Here is a 21,490-nt window from a genome sequence, read left to right as displayed (position 1 = left end):
TATACCATTTAACCTGGAATGTAATCAACTTATTTTAATCTTGCACAGGAATTGTAAAACTAGATCAAGCTGTAAAAAAGAAAATCCAGCATAAAGAAAAGCATACAGATACAGCTATTGCTGAAAAAAATGCATTGGAGAAAGAAGTACCAATTATTTAGTTTAAAAATCTCGAAGCTTAAAAATGGCACATTTGTATTTTACATGACTTTTCTGTTTTATATGGGCTGCTGACAGGGATACAAGAAAAGGATTGATGCCTAAGATACAAACATTTGTAGAACATTTAGTGGAAAAGTCTGTTTTTTACTTTATGCAGTGGGATTGCATACAGTAAGGCTGCCATGGTCCATAAACATAAATCAGCACAGCTTTTCTGAGAAAGGATTAATATGGTCTGGTTACAGCAGAGGCCTCTGAGGATTAGCCTTACTCTAGAAGCATCTTTCAAGATGATGCAACAGGTCAGTAGTCAGAGATTGTTGGGGATCTTAGCTCCACTAAGATAAAGGCCCGGTGTGAATTGAAAGACATCTGGTTTCAAATAATTTTAAGTTGACATTTTCTGCTGATTGTAAAGAGATTTTAAATTGCTTTCTTACAGAAGCTCATTGGCTCTTAGCCCTTATAAGAGACACCCCTAAAGCAATGCATCACAGTCATTTTAACGCTTAAAAGACTCTGAGGAAAAGAAAACTGTTCACAGTGGAACTGGGACTGGAAGAAATGAACCAGAAACCCACTCTTCAGCTACAATAGTACACTATGTGTATGTGTGCAGTACTGTATGTGGATGTGGATGTGTGTGTTTGTGTTGTGCATGCACATGTGCATGTGTGGGCCCTTGTCCGCTTCATGCAATCTATAAATTGCTACTATTTATGCAGACCAGAAAACAATAGATTTAACATGTTTGCATATGTTGAGATAATTCCATAGTGAATGTAAAGGCCTAATGGCCTGAGTTGAAATCACTGAAGTATTTGAAACTGAGAATTGATAGTAATAGTTAGTGACACAGTTGCTGGCAAGGTTTGAGCTCTTGGGTTACAAAAAACAATGTTTAAAACACAGAACTCTGAATCTTTAACCACTGTAACCTTGTGCAAATGGACTGCAAACATGCAAGATATGCATCACAGAGATACTGAACAAATTCTCTGATCTGTGGATGAAATGGCCAGTTCAGCTATTAACAAAACAGGCAACATTTATGTGCTATTAGGACCATTTATTTTCAAACAGATGGAAACAACAAGCTGATTAGTTTGACATTACACCGCCCTCATTTCAATCTACAGTGTAGAGCCTGTTTGCATGTAAGGCCAAACTTAGAGGAAAATATTCTTGTTTTAGATTGGATAATAACATTGCAAATCTGATAAATTCAATCTCACTCATAGCCTATTAGATCCGGTGAATTTAACACTGAATAATGGTCATTTAGTATTGACCAGCAGATTAGGGTGCATTCAAAGGTTGTACATAATAGTTTAAAGGATGGGTCCCAACTTATTTTCCTTTACACAGACTGTATTTTGTGGACATGTTGCTGTTTTGAATAATAAGAAAATAATCAAATAGTCAAAATGACTTCTAATTTTATTTAACTTAAATGTCATTTTAAAACTGTTATAAAAATTATTTTATACTACCTACTTACCTAGAAACTAACAAAAAAGTGTAAGCAAATGCCAGTTTCGCATATGTGTGTATCTCTGTGTGTTGCTGTAGTCATAAGAATTCCTGAGGGATAATCCCATAATTAGAGCAGATAGCACAGGAAGTTTATTCAGGTGGGCTTTTTAAACAGGCCTGTCTACCTACTCTACTGTATGAGAGAGAAGCACAAAAGCCTCAAAATGAGAGACTGTTTAGGTGCTTTCTGCTGGTACAAAACCGTCTGATTATGTACAAGAATCCAATCATAGAAATTGTGTTTCTGCTGGTTGAAATCTGTCTGTCATTGTAACTGGTTGCAAATGTTAAAGGTGTATTTATGCATCACTAAAACCAGTTGTTTGGATTTAAGCATTTGATAACCGCTTCTGGAAATTGATTTAATTAGAGACTAATTTGTAAATGATATGCAAACATAAACTAAAACCTGTGGAACTACAGAGATGTTTTTTTGGGGCTCTCAATATCTAGATTTATTTAGTAATGTACTTGACGAGCTTTGCTTTCAGCTGTTTTATGTGAGCATCACATACAAAAATGGTACTCACAAGATAAATAAGAAAACATCTGGCTTGTGCTAAATCTACAACAAATCAAGGCAGCACTTTTGGACACCCAAAACTCTGGGTCAAAGACAGGAAGCAGATGGCCTTCCTTCGCTCTCCATGTGGGATCATACACCCTCCATAAGCTCATTAACACCTACGATACAGTAGCTTGCACATCTTTTATTCAATCATCACTGTTGTCTTTCTTGTCGATCACAAACAAAGTCACATCGACGCTGCATAAATCCATCAGTTGTGAATTGCCAAGAATAGTGTGAAAACCCCAGTTGAAACCATGCGGTTTTAAACTGCCTCCTCCTCGCCATGTTTTTGGAATCACTTCCAGCTGCTCCACAGCCACTAATGGCACCTTAGGCCCACACAGCCGTTTTAACGCTGGCCAAGTCTTAGCCCCCTCCTGCCCGCTGGAAGCTAAGGAGATTTTCAACTACTGTTGAACAAATGATTTTAGCCCATATTACGAGCAATAAAAAAAACTCCCTGTCGAGTGTCCTGTACAAAACATTCATGCACATGATCAGATTCTAGTATTCATGTATTTCACACTAGTTTGAAATGAACAGTTTATTTTGAAATTGAGGGTACTTCTAAGGAATTCTATGAAGACATGTAGGCCTAATCAAAATAAATAATTTTCTTTTCTGATATGTACAACTTCTGCCAGTCTTAAAATACTGTCCAAAAGATGTTCAGTCAGTTACCAATGGCTAGACATTAACTGTTTACCTATATATGTCCAGTATTCTGGCAGTTGGAGAAGCAATTAAAGCAGTGAAAGGATACTTTCAAAAGAATAATCTCAGTGGTGATCAAAGCAAGATACTGCAGTTTGAGGGACAACCTCAGTAACCATTATGCAAAATAACACATCCCAAACACAATGTGGAGGATTAGAAACAGCCTGGGGGAAATATGGCACGGACATTTGTTTTCAACCTTTGACCCCACAAACCGCTGTTGATATAGAAACAGCAAAAGTTAAGTTAATGTATTGTGTAGAGGGTCTGTAACATACACAAACACTCAGCCCTCAAACGTGAAAAAATGAAACTAGTGACAGAAACATAGAAACTTGTACTATGTAAAACAATCCAGTTTAAAGCTTTAAAATATGCAGTGTTTTGGAAGATGTAGTTTGCGGTAGTGTTGTGTTGAATTGCATAATTGCAGAAAGATGTTAATATTTGTACTTAAATGGGATCTCATTCTTAAACTAAAATTATAAAAGGGAGGATTGTGCGCGTATAGTATGCATCAAGTCCTCCGAACCATGCAATGATATAAGTGTGTATTCCTACCCTCTAATCCCACCCATAGGAGCAATTCCATCCTCATATCTAAACAGGAAAACTAAATTGTTGCCGTCTAAAACACTTCATTAACATTTTGAAACAGTTGCATGCACTTTGGTTATGTCTAGGCACCAAGCCTACTTAGTTAAGTTTAGAATAAGATCCCGGTTTGAGTTAAAATCATCTGTCATGTTTGATAACTTCTGGTTGCACACGTGACGCAGGACTGTCTCATGTTGTAGTCATTTTGTATTAGCGTTACATTAGTACCCAGGACTCCCAAAAAGTTACATGCTTTTGTTTGTTGAAGGCCATTTATCAAGAGTGTTATTATACTGTTACGGTTAATCATATTACTCAGTCCCCTTTTTTGTGTTGTATTTTTTCTTTTCTGATATGTACAACTTCTGCTAATCTTAAAATCTACTGCCCAAAAGATCTTTGGTCAGTTAACAATGGCTAGACATTGACTGTTTACCTTAAGTGAAGTAGTATTACTAAGTGAAGTTATAATGTTGGTTCCTTAAGCAAAAGTTGAATGTATTAATCCATTATATTATATTGTTACAGTTATTATGGTGGTTACTCAATGAAACCTGTGTGTATTAGTTAAACCTGCGCATGTGAGGCTAGAAATGCATGTGTGCATACATTTGTGTATGTATTCATGTGCATGTGTCAAATGACTGCCTATGAACCATGCTGGCTGGTCAGATGGCCAATTAGTGCTTGAACCTTTTTGTTCGAGCTCGAGAAAAGGGGCAGGGCACATCTGGTGTCAATACATCTTAATAACTTATTGTAATTCTCCTTTTCCTAGACTGAACATTTTGGGACAGAGGCCCATTTAAAAACTTGTCAAGCGGTGTGAGTGTACCAGTTTGAATAGAGCCAGATTGCCATCACTAGATCAGCAAGGGTACTGCAGGAGAGACAAATTACCATTTTCCATTTTAGTATTCAGCAAGGCAGAAAAGCTGTGACCTGACTTTAAATTGTAGTTAGACTCACATATTTTGTGGAAGTAAAGAGAGCCATTTTAATTATGTAATCAGTGAGACAAATATAAATAAAAAGGGATTTATGCATTTAAACACATATTGGCACATGCACAATTCATTTATTTTATTGTGGATATTAACCAGGCCCAAAACAAGCCAATCATTCATACAGTGTGCTGAGTGTTTGTTAACAAAGATTATATAATTACATTTATTTATACTTTTTAACTCACCCCTAAAAAGAGAGGGAAACCTGCACACCATTGTTGGAAATGAATGCTGCCTGTGTACAGTCATGTTTGTGGCTTATTTTCCTTTAAACGTTGTTTCAGTGTATATCATGCCTTTGAGTTGCCTTTGTGTCCTGTGCTTGATGAAAGTAACAACAAGTTGTGGTGTTACAGTTTGGCCTCAAGGTCCAATTTCCTGCATTCTGCCTGTCTTATGCATTCCTGTAACAAGAACAATAAAACTAAGGTTCATTCCCGATCACAATGTTCCCAGCATTTGTTTGGTTTCTGTGGGGTGTTAAAGTGATGCTTTGACAATGCCATTCATTTTTGCAAGGAGCACAGCATTTTCTTTGCACAGATCATTATTTCCTTCATAGAAAACAAACTTAGCGACAAAAAGCCAGAGTCAAATTCCCTGTTTGTGTTCACACTTACTTGGCCATTAAGCTGATTCTTTATCAAGGTTAACTTTAACAGATGTTTGCAGGGAAAAGAAAAAAATGTTCCGTCAGTGAAAGCCTTTGGAATTTCAAGGTCCATGGAAAATTAAGAATAAAATGTCAAATACACAAAAGGAGTTTTTCTTTGTAAGATCCTGTGTCTTATTTAATAGTTAGAAAACAATAGGGAAGGGATTGGAGGATACAGTCTTTAGGGAGCTTAGAGAGTAAATCTATCCACCATGCAATTTACTGATCGGGGTTTTGGCTGGCCAATATGTTATGAAATTAGACAAATGTCTTCTTCTGTCAAACATACTGATTTTAGGCAACCAAAACTATATAGTTTGTATGTTCTAACGAATGTGTCTTGGATATGACAGAGCATAATGTATCAATTTCAACAGTCCTGGCAAAAACCAAATGAGCCATTTATAGTATCAAAGCAAAAACCAAATATTGACGTCAAAGATGCAAAAATTGGCGGAAGCCAATGGTAAAGCCTGGGCAGAAATGAAAGTGGTTAACACATGAGCAGAAAAGAATAAAAAATAGTCATTCTGTTACACTCTATTACAGGCTCCTGCCAAGCCCTTTAGGGCAGACCACAGGGAGGAGTTCCCTAGAGGACAGATTACCTCATGCTGTCCCCTTTCTGTGACAGCAAGCATGCCATCATCCCCTGGCACCCTCCATCTTTCTTAAGATGATGTGAATGTTAGAAAAGCTGAGGTCTCTGGGATCAGACAGGCATCCAAAGTCTTGCTTCAGACCGCTGAGTAAGTGGCAGTTTCCTTGGCAAAAGCAGTCCAAATGCTATTCCAGTAAGTGTTACTGTGTCCTTGCGGGTGTCAGATCCCGTGGCCTAAAATCACCCTCTGACTGCAGCATGGAGTGTTAATCAGTGTGTTGGTGAAAATACAGTATACACATTTCTGATCATAGGCACACATGTGCTCTCTCAATGTGTCGTAATTTAACCTTCCCTCTAAAATATTGTATTAGTATTTTTTCAGGCTACTAGCCTGTACAGTAGGACTATATGCTAAATGCTATTTATAGTCATAAATAGCACTGCATTGGATGTTAGACTAACAAACTAAGGGCTACGGACCACAACCTACACAAAATAAAGCTCAAGTTGCTGCTACTGTGAGCTCAGCCAGTGCAGTAGATAATATGGCTGGCCATTCCAAAACCACAAGTTTTAGCCATATTACAAAAATCCGCTGAAAACCCAGAGCTCCTTGTGGCTGACACAGAGGAAGTCAAGTTGGCTTTCCCAATAGCCGGAAACACAGCTTACTGACTATATTATTTATAGGGGACATACAGGGTGACACAAGCCTTCCCGTTGCTCTCTGCTGGTCGACTCAGACCAAGACTATAATACCTTCACTTTTAGAAGCAGAATTTGGCTGACATATTGGTTCACTATATCACTATATTGAGACCCTGAGGAGCTGCAGCGCTGACAGACTCACAGAAACGAGACAGAGTGATACAGGGCTTCCTCCCCTTTGAGAATAATCGCACCACCCTACCATTAGGATACACATATACAGACATTCTCCCTGCAGCTGTTGAACATGTGCATTTTCATGCAGCTCAGCTAAATGCGTGGAGACGGTGACACATTCACACCTGTTAGAACCGGCAGCATGGCAAACTCTGACTGACAACTTCCCTTTGGCCATCATCACCTCTCAATCGCAGAAGAACTGTCCAAGCAAACAGTCCATCAGCAGCACGTCGGAAGGCTCTGCCGTACAGCATTAGTATCAACAACCTTCTACATCTCTGCTAGACAAAGGGGCTAAAAAAACAAGTAAAAAATGTCTTTTTTGTTTGTTAATAGAAGCTCGCTTACCGGAATATGAGACACCGGTTGGGAATCACTAAGTGTGTGCCCTATTGGACACAAATTACTGCTGTTTTGTGATACTGTGTGTGAGTGTGTATGTGTGTGTGTGTGTGTTTGTGTGTGTGTGTAAAAAATTGCAAAAGGAGGCATGCAGTTATGTTTATTTTATTAGCTCCATAATATTTTTATTTTTTTATTTATCTAATATATTTTGCACAAACAAAAATATTAGTTAAAAGTTTTAGGAAGACGTATGACATTAAAAAAGACATATCTTTCATGTTTTTTATGTGTGTTCTACATTTTTAAGGCTAGCAATTCTCAGTGTTGGTGTTTATTAAATGAACAATTCAAAGGTCTGTGATCACTGTCAAAAAGTCGATTTTCAATTTGCCATAGCTTAAAAATAGCCACAAAATCCCTTTTTCGTTGTTCATAACAGAGCCATACATATGTAAACTTTGTTTGTTTTCATGGGTGTTGCAGAAACAGAGAAGATTATTTAATGTGCTGGGAGCAATGGTTCCTGTCAGCGATAAGAAGTGAGGAGATACATTGTCTGTTATCATGGATAAAGATCCTAAGGAGAGCAGAGAGAGAAGATGTATAGGTATGGATAAGTATAAATCTTCAATAGCTCCTCTGAACTTAGAAGAGCGTCCCAAATGGGAACAGTCTGTTGAAATATTAAAATCTCATGGTTCTTTATTCAACTGACAGATTTACATGTTTGCAAGGTAGAAACAGATCAACAGAATATCCTTTTTCAGCACCTAGGACATAAATCCTATAAGCTTGAGAAGATGACACAGTCTCTAAATGCGACAGGTGATTAAATGGCAGCTCTTGCTCTGTAGTGAGGGAGACAGCATGTTAAACACCTCTCTGCCATGAACTCTGATCCCTCATTGTCTGCTTATCTGCACTATAGACCTAGAGATGGATGAGTCTAAAGGGAGGATGAAGCCTGTGTGGTAAAGTCATCACTGTGATGTAAAGCAGGCGCACGCTGAGGCTTCTCCAAGCAAGTCCAAGTCCAAAATGAAATGAAATACTTATTTGATTTTTGTTTCACTTTCCCCCCAAGCAGTCCCATTCCCTTCCATCCTGCCCATTACCAGATTTATTAATGTTATTCTTGAGATCATCTGCACAACGTATGTCAGAGATTTACATGGCTGACAAGATTTTGGTCCTATGTCAAGGTATGACATAGTAAGCCTGACCCAGAGAACTGCTGAGTCCTTGGTTTGACCCAGAAGATTGCAAAGGATCTACTGATGTGTCTGAACGTCTTAAATGATAAACTGCTCGTCTCCTCCCTGCACTATTATCCTGAATATGTTGACTTTACTAGAAATTTGCGTGGAAACCCGTTGCCTTGACTTAACTTAACAAGTCAAGTTTTATTAACACTGAGTGATAAGTTGATGCAGTAGACAAATCAAGTTTACATTAGTAGTGATTACTACAAATCATTAATTAACATAATGTATTTTTTAAAGCTAAAGAGCTTTAGTGCATAACTTTTTTTATATTAATGAACGTCCGTTACATTCAAGCCATTAACAAATAAGTTGATACAAAGCTAGTTATGACTATAGGCACCACAAAACTTTCTCTGTATTTCTCAGTATGGCTGTTTGGAAAATGGTTTCATCTGGCGACTTCCGCATGCATGAAATCGAGTAAAGATAATTACCTAATATTATGTTTTATTAATCTTTTTTAGCTACTAGCAACTGCGTGAAGGAGGGATAGGGGTGGTAAAACTACGCACTATAGTGTTGAACATGCAAAGAAACTATATACATATACATATATACGATATTATATACAGTATATATATATATATATATATATATATATATATATATATATATATATATATATATATATATATATATACATACATACTATATAATATAGAACATTGTGTTACTTATCACACTTTAACTAGGACAGAAACTGTATATTCTTCCCATGAGCCTTTGCATCGCTTCAGTTCAAATGACCCCGCCCCTCCCATACAAAAACTTCTATCTCTGCTTAATATGGCTTGTGCACTACATTCTTAAGGTGATGGTTACAAACAATTAATGTGATTTAGTAATGAATGTTTTTTTAACAAAACATAAAAGAATAAGTAGTGACCACTTAAACGTTTAATTAAAACTAAATCTGTGTTTACAGTGTGTGGAATCTTTAACTTGTTTTCAAAGTGGTGCATGCAAAATTGACAGCCAATATATGTACATATCCAGTGATAGACCTTTTTTTGTTAATCACAACCAATAATATAGAACCTTAACTACCAAATCTTGTATAGATATTATAGAAGTTTTCTGCCTTTTGTCCCAGCAAATTATCCCCAACAACCACTTGAAACATTGAATGAAAGTAGATCAATATTTGCTTAAAATGGACCTATTATATAGCAATTTCAAGGTCATAATTGAACATGTGTACATGATTTAATGTTCAAAAAACATCTATCTGTCTCATACTGCCCATGGCTGCTGCACCTGTATTCACCCTCTGTATGAGACGTTCTGTTGGAGTGCCTGTCTCTTTAAGCTACAAACGTTCTAAGAGCTGAACACCCTGAGACTTTAAAAGACATCTTTCTCACATGCACAGGTTCTGCTGCTGTGGGCAGCGCTTTTTCGTTTTTCACTTGATTTATGGGGAATTAACAACTGGCATTATAAACACTCAACCATCCTGTATGCAAATAGAAATGATGTACGTGTGTATTCGCATATAGAGCGGGGATGTACAATCCGATCATAAGTGGTCAATGAGGACGCATTTGGAGAAACATTCTACAGAGATTTGAAAACACACATTGGATCATTCAGATCAGATTTTAATACCAGGTCGGAGCAGGTCCTAAGACTGACGGCAACAGAGTATATAGAAGGACTTTCTACCATGAAAAATCACCAATAAAGGCTTTTAAACCAAATAATACACAACCGGACATATTCCAGCAGTAATGTGACCAGGAATTGAGGAGATTTGACCAACATTGGCTGTCAAGATTCCAGCTACGTGGTGTTAGCACACAGCCACTGTTGTTAGCAGTTTACACACTAATAGAATATAGCAGCACTTTCTACTGTCAAATGGCAGATAAAGGCTTTTAAGCCAAAAACTACACAACCGGGAAAGTTACACTCCAGTCCTGTCTACCTGGAGCAGATGACCAATCATAAAAGTCCGGAGTTACGCAACATTTAGTCAAGAGTAGAAAAAACTGTTGAAACCGGAGTGCTCAGAACAGTTGGAAATCTGAATGTTTTAGCTGATGGGGATTTCTCTGAAATGTTTACCTCATTATTTGAAGTTTCTTATGACAATATTTTTTGGCAAATTTTGAAAATATTTGCACATTTGTTTTTAACCTGCGTGCATAGGCTCGAATAAATCAAACAACAGCAATCCCTATTTAATACCCCTTCGGAGTTGCTTCTTTTGCTTAAACAACAAATGGTCTTCCACAAGCTGAGCTGACCTTGGTTATGTCACAGTTAGGAGACAGTTGTGTGATATCTGCGTGGGCGAGAGGCAATCCAAGGCTATCACCTGTGCCTCCTCTATTGCTGCTCATCCGCTCCCCCTTAAGGAGTTTAACAGTTTGCATAGAGCACAACTGATAAAGTCCCTTCAATTAGTCAGGGGGGGTAAAGACATAGACTACAATATGACCTGCGTTTCCGTTGTCTTTGAGATAATAATTCACAGCTATCATGCACACTGTGGAGTATGAGGCTGTACTAATTGCCATGTACTCCAACTTTATGTATGGTATCTTCTGTTTTCATGAGCTCATGGAGGTTATCTAACGCAGAACCTCTCTAGCTGAGCCTGAGACCCTGAGGTCAAGAGGCAAACATAATCCTTCCTCCCCTTTCTGAACAGTGTGAGTGTATTGTGACATCTCAAAGTTGTTCTCCTGCTGTGTCATAGTGCTAAGAGAACCATGTCATGTTACAACACAGTCAGCAGCACAACTACTCTCACCAATTCAATTCTTCAATTATCATGATTTTAAAAGTGCAAAGAGTGCAAACCCTCATTGAGTATATTGGTTAATGGGCCCAGCTGGTTGTGGCCAGTCATTCAGCCATTAGTCCTTTGTTGGCTAACAGCTCACATCACCGGCTGTGCTATCAGCCAAGCCAACTATCTGATGGTTGTGGAATACTGATGCTCAGCTGTGGGGCCCTGTAAGGGTGAAAGTCTTGCCTCTTAACCCTTGTGTTGTCTTCCCGTCAAAATTGAAAATCAACACTTTTGTTGAAACTTTTAATCAAAGTTTTTACGTTTTTCTTCTGTTTTTGTGGCTTTTTTCAGCACTTTTGACGTTTTTTTTTCAATGTTTGCCCCTTTTTCGACGTTTGCAACACTATGTAACACTAACTTATTAACTTTACTTTTACAGTTATTTTGGGAATTTATGATCAAGAAACCTAATTTATAGGAAATTACACCTAATGTAGAAGTTAGAAAAGCAGAAATTAGGAATTATTTAGACTAACATTAAAGGAAAATATGTTGATGGATAATCACAGACTGGAATATTTCAATTTGTACTCAATACTATTTCAAAACCACTTCAATTGTTTTTTCAAATGCTATAAAATTGAATAAGACACCCCAAAATTAATGAGAGTAGAGATTTGTACTTGCCAAAGAGCGTTGTGTGGAATCAATCATGTTATTATAGGAAAAAAAACATTGATATAGGAAAATGTGTCAGTTTGACCAAAGGACAACATGAGGGTTAAAAACTTAAATGCTCTTTTTTGTGCCAGTCCCTTTTGTTTTGAGACCAAAGTGAAATAAATTGTCGGTGAACTGGGTGGAATAAGTTGAAGCTTACACATATTTTAGTGTTTTTTTCAAACTATGCGTTTGATCTGTTTCAATTACTTTGTCGTGTCATGACGGATCAAAGGCTATAACCATCAACATTACTACATTCACATTAAACATCAAATTGTTTTGTTGTAGTCTTCACACTATCTTACTGAGTATGAACTTTCACAAGAAACACATTTCTTTCTCTGATGGTTTAATGTAATGCAAGCAAACAGTGGCCCCATCAGGCCAATGAATTCTGCAAGTCACATTAAAAAAGAAAGGTAGATCTGCATTATTTTAGATACTGAATGTTCAAACAACATTCATTTTAGTCAGTATGCTCATTAATAACTTTTAATTACATGTGACCTTCTTGTTATCACCAGCTAAGTATCATGTAACTCAAGATACATTGTAATTAGTCTGTATTGTTTGTGCAAGCTTTGTGTATACAGTTTGGAAATCCATCCTACGGAGCATAACACAGTAGAGTAAACAGTCTATTTTTCAAAGCCACGAGCACTTCAAGAGGATATTTATAAATGGTCCAATTCAGATATTTCATGTGTTTCATTATAAACTGAAGTTTTTTAAAACCCCAAAACCTTTTTCAATCTTGATTTGCCTGGAAATATTGCTGCTGTCGACAAAAGAAAAATATACATGTTTCATTTTGGAAATCAGAGACAGAACATGAGCAAGCTGCCAGTGAGCAGCAGTTATAACCAAATGACGGCTCCTGGCAGGAAATGACATGCATGTCGTTCCTGGGCATCACAGGGTAGTACTGACTTGCCCAAAATAGGCCCTGCCAGTAACAACAATATTACACACAGATCTCTCTATGTGTGCGTAGGTTAAAAAAGCAGGGACTGGCAGCCGTTCCTTCCTCTCATTATTTTCATCTACTTCCCCTTCTAGAAATACCCCAATCGTCTGAAGCCATCTCTAATAGCCAAGACAACCAAGAAATCACAGGCTGATCCTCCATAAGAGCTCCAGCTTAAACTGAATGCTGGCTAAACAGAAATGGACGGATGATCTCAAGACATATGGGGTGTCACAGTTGGAGGCAATAAGGCCCATAATGAGATGTGTATACTCTCTGATTGGCCAAAAAAGTATTGCTCTTTAGGTCTACAACAGAGATTGGATTTTTACCTAAAATGCATGCAATGTTGGAGTCTCCTTTACAGTCACAGGTTAGCCTGATGTCATGTCGTAAAGAGCTGCTAGCTAACGTGATATTGTGGGTTTGTACTGAGTTTGTACATATTCTGCACATTTAAAACACTTTCTGTCACTTCACAAATTACTCACTACTTAAAAATGCTAAGAAAGAATGCTCAAAAAGAAAAACTGGCCAGCACCAAACAGCAGACGGACACGGTTGACAAGTCACGCATAAGTACCAGTTATATAGCCAGAAATTTCCTTGGGGAGTTGGTGGAGACCAAAACAAAGCTAAAAGAGGGTAAATATTGGACTTACATTCATCATGTGGACACAAACACTACTCCAAAAGAACACATATTGCTCTGTACCTCTTTATATCTGCTAGACGTGCAAATAGGCAATTGTTTCCTAACATGTTTGCCGTTTAAACTTAAAAGGTGATTAAGTTGAATTTACAACTTGTTTACACTGCCCCAAAGTGCCCCAAAATAACCTTATTTCCAGTTTAACGTTACCTTTTACCATTTGAGCCTTTTGATTAAATAATATTGGGAAACTTGAGGTTAGTAGCTCATGTGTCTTCCCTTTAACACAGATGATTAATTTCTTTTATCTCCTTTATTGTGTGTTTCTCATACCTTATTCAGTTTGACTGATTTATGAGTCTATGGTTTATGGCGTTCTGTTTAACTGAAGTCATTAATACACTTATCTTTGACATTGCCGACCTTTGGGGGTTACTGCAGACAAGGCTGCGGCTCACGAGGGGCTGGATTCATTTATTTAAACTGTGACCACCCCTCACGTGCAACACTTAGTGTGTGTTGTGGATGGTTTCACATTTCACTATAGCAATGCATGCACTCAACACAAGGACAAATATACAGCCAAGTGTTGCTCCACCGCATTGGAGTTCTTAATGGCTACATTGCTTATTTTGCTCCACTGCTGAAGAGAAGATACAGTTTTCGGGGTTCATGCAGAAACCCACCTCAGCAAGGCCTAGTTATCGGCTCAAGGTTGCCCTGCTTTGTCTGCTGCCACTGTACACCGTTCAAGAATCCATATCTGTGGAATTATAATTGAAGATAAATATTATCAAGTGCAATTGGAGAGGGTGTTGTGTATTTGTGCTGGGGCCAAGAAGAGAGGCATTGCGAAACTGAACACCCACTTGAGCCCTGACCACAGGAGAGCTTAGTTGGAGGCAGAGGAACCATCTTCCTCTGTGAACTGCCATAGGCAACAGGGAATACCAAGGTGAAAGGTCAGGGTAGAAAGTGACGTAATTTTCCTGGCTAAGACTGCAGACCATTGGCTACAGCTAACACAACTCTGAAGAATGAAAAAGCCAATGTTCAAAACATGAAGGCTGTGGGTTACTTTCACCCGGGACGCACTGTTCCTCAGAGTCGCTTGGCATTATGATGTTCGGACTCTTCTTCAAGTCTCTTTCATCACCAGGTGGAGAAAAACAACCCATAATCCAAGTTCTCTAATCTTGTACAGGATAACTGTCAGCACCTCCATACACTGTGGAAGGCTTCTCCAGCTTGTTACAACACTGGCACCAGTAGTAATCACTCTAATCCTTTGGTATCCATGGTAAACAAAACCTCTTGCACAGTCATTATCTATTCACAGCCAAAGGCCGTCAGATAACAAAGCACATCAGGGAGAAGAGGATGAATGAAAGGGAGATGCAAGAAAGCTAAAGAGAAAGTAAGAAAGAAGAGTGAGAGAAAACAAACTCAGAAAAGACAAGGGGACAAAGAGGAGAGAGAGAGAGAGAACAGTATTTAATTGTATTACATAACAGTCTTTGCTTTGTGCCAGGCAGCAACTGTTTTCTCTCTTTCAAAGGAGAGAGTTGTGTTGTAAAAGCTCCAGGCATTTCTCAGCCTTGATGTAAACTGACACTCTGTTGTTTGATTTGTGTTACAAAATCCAAACCCCTCCAATAATTAAACTATTTCCAATTTCTGGAAATCTTACGTAACAACAATTTAGTGGCATTTATGACTAAAACCTTAAATGAACAAAGATGGCAAGCAATTTTTTAGGGACAAACGTGCACACATAATCAGAGTGAATAGGCAAAACCTGGGTGGGAACCATACAGGCCTGCAAAGTCCCCCACAGCAACATTTGGACTAGTCTATATTGATGAGGTTTCATTTACGGGACAGTTAATGTGCCACCGGAGGTTCCGCCTAATGTCCCTCATCTTCTGCTTTCTTTTGTGTTGGCATTCTAAACTCGAAAACATCCTCCAAGGTAAAACTGACAATCAAATTATATGAGTAAATTACTCATCACACACTCGACAGCCATTTTAATTCCAGAGCTCGCGCCTCCATGCTATAGACAGTTAAAGAAATGAGCAATGTATCACCTTAGATTTCCATGGAGACCAGGGAAGGCTATTAGAAGCACTTTTCCAATGGTGGCTGAGTGTTACTGCGTAGCCTCCAACTGAGCTTGACGACGTAGATGTGATGTGAGCAACCTGTCTGAAAGTTGTAAGTCTTCTGGTAGCTGTGCAAGAGAAATCTCAATCATTCCCAATCTTGCAGAGTTGGAGAGAGTAGGTGTATGTTAGGAGATAACATGGCACAGGCTAATATATTGGTAACTAAAATGCTAGTTAACATTAGTAATTAAACTTAAACAGCTAATAAAAGCCAAAACTGACGGCAAGCTTCTCCTTTAGGCTACTGTTTAGGTAATTTGTCTACTATGCGAAAGTCACGTGGTTATGACAGGCCTATTTTTACAAAAACGTCTGCTACGGAGCCATAACTTGAGATAAAAGGTAATGGAGCTTGTTATACATTGTTGTTTCTTTCCAGTAAACAATGGACAAACTGAGTCTTTAAATGCAGATGTAAAGCTAATCGCTATCAAAGTGGCACCAAAATTAATGGGCGTCAATGGGATGCTAATGGCGAGGGATGGCTTGTTAGCAACAAAATGGCTCCATAGGAAGTACGCTTTCCAGAGGTTGGCTTACCACCTTGCTCCCTACGTGCACGTTCCACAAAAACAAGTAGCTTCTCGTGGCTATTTTCAAAGTCAACGTTGCTTCATAAAGTGATTAGCACCGCCCAAGACATTGTGATTATGATTGGTTTAAAGAAATGCCAATAAACCAAAGCTGCTTTTTCTCCCATCCAGGAATGTTGGTTGTTCTAGCCAGACCTTTCTTGGCAGTGCTGTGCAGACAGGTCTGGCAACATGAGACTAGCAATGCAAGCATTTGGACATGCTTTCCAATTGCCAGAAAAATCATGTTGCCCTGGGGGGTGTCTGTTGCAGAGAACCCCAGGCAGATGAGGTGATAATTACAGGAACTGCAGGAACTGCAGAAAAGTAGCAGAATGATGAGCATCTGTACCAGCCTAGCTTAGCAGTTAGCTAGTGTTGCAAGGGGAAAGGTTTGGAGAGGACGTATTTTCAGCCAGTTGTTCTTTATATAGTAGTCTGCTTGTTGGATATGAAATAAAGACAAGTTAACAAATTTGTGTATTTTCATGAGACAATACCTCTCGCAGGAATATTTTCAGAAACAACTGCACACATGTAGGCTATCTGAAGTGATGGTAGGAACATTAGCCAAGAATTCAGCTCTTGATCACTGGCACCTGATAGCAAACATAACCACCTGAAGGAACAAGACACTGGTTGTAGAGCACAGCATGAAACCATTCCGTAACATTAGACTATTTGTTTCCCAGACTTGTGACAAAACTCCAAATTCTTTTCTCACAAAAAAGGGCTACATAAATGAGCAATTCTGGCTTGTGTCCAGTGTCTTTTTTCACATCAGCTTTTCCCCCCAAACAAAAGTCAGTAAGAGCAGCAGGAGATTCTTACAAAGTAGGCTAAGTGTATCTCACTACCTGACACATAACCCTGTCTTGCCATTGCTTCTTATTATTTGGGAAATGCTAGACATATTTCTGGACTTCTCAAACACGCTCTCATCTTACCATAACAATCTGATTCAATATGTGGTTTTATTGTTATGGAGCTCAAAGGCTAAGCTGTCTGCCTGTAGCAGACAGTTTGGTATTGAAATTCAAGCTGTAGTTATGAATTGGGTACAGTTAAGATTTCTCCACCCAAGGTGAGTTTTGCAGCAGGCTCGACCTCGACTAGGGCCTTATGCAAAAACAGCTATTTTCCAATGAAGAAAGCCCATCATTTTGTAGGTAACTGCTAACTGCAAACATTAGACAGACAGGAGAAGCAAGTTCAGAATATGCAGTTTATGATCTCTCTGTAGCCTACTCTGCCGGTTTTCTGCCATCTATCTGCATGTACATCTTACAATTGTGTTGCTGGGAAACCTGTTAATGCGGATGACAAAAAATGTACTTCTACATCTTGAAAGGCTGTGCCTCTTATAATCCCATGTGGTATGTTCCCACTTAACAAGTAATTGTATTTTCTCTTCACGTATTTAATAGAACAACATGGCAGCAGTGCCCTTAATTTCTTCCTTGTGCTTGGAGGACAACCTAAGTGTTGAGTGCAAAGAGAAGTGCACACAATTAGCTAATATAATTCACAGATGTGCTCACTGAGTTGTTTTTTTCTCTCTCTTCCTTTCTCTCTCCGTCATCCCAGCATTTCAAACAGGCTGAGCAACCTGAGAGTTTGGACACGCTCTCTGCTCTCACCCCACTGTGACCTACTGGCACATACATTTCAGATGACGTAGTAATTAAAATACACTAATTTGATAATAATGCAATAACAGCAGCACCCTGAAGGGCTAATTTAAAGAAAACATTTTCCCAGACCGCCAGTAAAGCATCTGTAATGTCGCACAGAAAATACAGTAGCCTGTTGGTGTGCTTCTTGAGGTCTCAGGAGTATTTAAGGGTACTGATTTCACACCACAATCATTAAAATCTAAGCTCCCTTTTGGCTGAGAGCGCCTGACTGGCGACGGCGCCTGCAAATGATATTGGATCCCCAAGGTGTAAACTTGATGGATATCTGAGGCTGTTTTGCAAAGGGTTAAGTTTGAAGCTCCTCCACAGATCAAGGCATAGTGACAATTCCAAGCTAAACTTTATATTATTTTAACTGGACTGTGAAGTTCATAGGGCATCTCTGAAAAAGTTTTTAGATAAAAAAGACTAACTTAAGGCAAGTAGAAGGGGAGACTTGATTAAGAACATTGACCTATTTTTAACATATCTGAATTTAAAAATATTAAATAAAAATATCACTTTGACATAATTTACCTTTCCTTGATGGTTCAGAGAGGAGAGAGCAACACAGATCATGAAAAAAAGAGCGAAGGAATACATGCATTCAAACCAAGCATGTCTTCAACCAACCTGTCGCTAGGAAGTGATTTTGTTTTACAGATTTGCCATATTCTTTAGTAATGGTTTCGAGTTAATCTCATTTTTCATTTAACCAAAGTTTAAAAAAATAAATAAATAGAAAAACTATCTGTCCTGATTATTGATGCATTATTGACCCAGCAGAGCTACTTATTTGAAGACAAAATGCCCATAATTAAGCCATGGCTGTCAAACCCTCCAACATACTGTAACTGCAAACAAAAAGATGAATTTTCTGGACATGCTTATCCAGCCTTGTAAATCATTAAACCCTCATGCTTGGAACCTGATCCCAACTGTCCATCAACCATGAATATAATTAAATGTAAGCCACAATACACAGTGATTTTGCCCCCAATTCCTCCTAATCAAGAGACAAAGACAAAAAAATTGAGAGCAGGGGAAAGAATTTGGCCCTTTTATCCTTCCCTTTGTACCGTTTGCATGGTGGCTTTGAAGCCTACAGAAGTGGAAGTGAAAGTGATTGAACTTGCTCAGTGAGGCTTGTTCTACAAGACTGAGTTGCGCAAATCACGCTCATGACCCATTTGTGGGTGTTTATTAACCCAATGTACAGTACTTCCACATTTTAGTTCGCTAATGAGCAGTGAGGACATGGCTACATAGCACATGTGAGCATCACCTTAGCCTTGTGGAATGCCAGCTCCGCGTTTCAGTCTGTCAGCATGAAACAATTACTTCATCAGGATTAGATTCTTTGCTTAATAGATGCATCATTTTGCCAGTGAGATGAAGTAAAACAAATAAACAAAAAGATAACGATATTTGGGTGAAACCTAGAAACCCAACAGCCAAGAACTCCTCTTATGGATATCATATTTACTGACTGCAGACTCCTAGAGGGTGGTCGCTGGCATGGTTTACTTTCACAGGCGCATGCTTCCATTTGTCATTGTTATGCTAAACACTGCTTTGGTACAGAGGAAATTGAGTTAAGAACCATCCAGCAGCAGGCTTGTCCTTATCATTTCCATCAGCCTGATCAAAAACACATTGAGCTCCCACCAACAGAGGGTCAGAAAGTCACGTAACTTTAGGAAGGCAGCCATTTCCTGAGCACTCCATGTATAACTTCTTTTGGCAGAGTTGTAGCATGTAAATAAGGAGCAACTTACTTGTAGTAATGTTAAGAATGTACTGTAAAACACTCAATGCAACTGTACACACAAAGGGAATAATAAGGGAGCCAGCAACAGAAATGTCAGAGAGGGATCTCTCAAAATCTGGGACAGTAAAACCAAAATAATCTCTATGGACAGATCCTACTAGAGATAAGTAAACAAAATGTGTACCCTCTGAGCTGAAGGCAAGATCCCACAAGAAAAAAAGACACAATTGAATCTACTTATGACCGTGAATGATATTAGTCTCACAGGAGGTGAATCTACATTTCATTACTGCACTTGTTGCCAAACCCCTGCTTAGCAAAATAGTCTACTGTCACACTCCACTATGACAACATGATTCAAGACTATTCAGATTCCAATTCATAGCTGACTGAGGAAATAATATAGCTTCAGTGGCAGATGGAAACATTAACAATACACCAAAATGTATTTCTGCTGACATAACATATTGACAAATAATTAGACATGTTATGGCAATATTACTCAGCCAGTGATTAGCCAGCAAGTGGAGGGGGAAGCACTGAGCCACACTAGCATGAGGTGAATATTATGTCACATTTGAAACATGGTTTATGTAATATTTTCTCATAATACAAAAACAAGTCCACACAAGTGAAATGCAGTATGTATTACCAAACAAACAAAAGTGGAATGTAATAGATAGGAAATACAATTTAAGGAAACTTTTTTTTAAGGAAACATTTTTTTAGACAGTGAATTTAAAAAGTGAAAGAAAGGCAAGTGCAATTTTAACATACATATGGCACATCAACGTAACATGATAAACAGCAATATAAAAAGGATGAAACTGACGAAACAGTCACTTTAAGCAAAGGAAAAAATACCTGTTTTTCTTGTTAAAGTGACTTAGGTCAGGGTGATTTTCAGACTAGTTATTCCAAATGTTTTACCTGAGTTGAATTCAGATTGTTTTTCTGATTTTTCGGGACAGACAAATTCACATTACAAGTAAAGTGCCTGAAATAAGACTTTCAGATGTACAGAAACTCTGTACATGTTGGTGCTCAGGAAAAAACAAAACACAAAGCAGGAACAGATAATCAAAAGGAAATCCCCGGAGTTCACCTCTTCATACAGGTGAGCTGTACATGTGACCTGCACACCTATTTTGTGGTCCTATGAAGCTAAACATAAGTGCTCTTAAAAAGGCACATCTCTGGATAAATTTGTGTAAAATACAGAACTTATCACATATATTTACCCATACCACTTCAATACTGTTGATTTGTCATGATTGTAAACTTCATCCAAGGGATTTGATGATTTCAAATAAAGGAGGCAGACAACAAAACAACCCTTTTATCTGGTCCTCATTGTCGCTGACCGCGTTCCTGCTTGAAGGCCATGATGAACTTCCAGGCTTCAACATACTGGGACAGGCAGATCTCTGCTGGGAAGAGTTCGCCCACATCAGGGGGGGTGTCCAGGTCTTTGCACTCCATGTAAGACACCAGTGTGTCTTTCAGGCTTTTAAGAGACAAAACATAGACGTCATATATGATCATACTTCATATGTGATCTGACATCACACATACAACAATCTAAATAAAATAAAAACATGTAGCAAAAACACCTGACCCGCTTCACTGAGGCAGAGCAGTAGAGGTACATTTTGAATAATTGATCCAAAAAAAGCTAAGTTAACAACTACGTTACTTAATAGCACAGTTTTTACTTGGACATAGAGTTTTAACTCCACAAGCCACAATCAAATAAAAGAAATTTGTAAAAAACAATCTCACTGTTTGTCTCTGTTTTTTTCCTGTAAAATGTAGCAAGCCAGCTCTGACCAAAGTTATCTTCAGGTTTGTTTTGTGTGCAGCACGCTTCATCG

General features: G+C 38.4%; 1 protein-coding gene across 3 annotated transcripts in view; it reads right to left on the bottom strand.

The window, feature by feature from the left end:
- Window positions 1-20,573: 20,573 nt before the first annotated feature.
- Window positions 20,574-21,490, bottom strand: part of LOC116706962 (E3 ubiquitin-protein ligase rnf213-alpha) — a 30,313-nt gene continuing 29,396 nt past the window's right edge. For all 3 annotated transcript variants that reach the window (XM_032544043.1, XM_032544044.1, XM_032544045.1), the window contains exon 67: window positions 20,574-21,123. In XM_032544043.1, the coding sequence (XP_032399934.1) occupies window positions 20,967-21,123 (157 nt within the window). In that variant the 3' untranslated portion in view covers window positions 20,574-20,966. The remainder of the gene's footprint in view (window positions 21,124-21,490) is intronic.

The sequence above is a fragment of the Etheostoma spectabile genome, chromosome 19, assembly GCF_008692095.1.
Source record: "Etheostoma spectabile isolate EspeVRDwgs_2016 chromosome 19, UIUC_Espe_1.0, whole genome shotgun sequence".
Taxonomy (NCBI): Eukaryota; Metazoa; Chordata; class Actinopteri; order Perciformes; family Percidae; genus Etheostoma; species Etheostoma spectabile.
The sequence above is the reverse complement of the archived record's forward strand: the minus strand, read 5'-3'. Positions and strand labels throughout refer to the sequence as shown.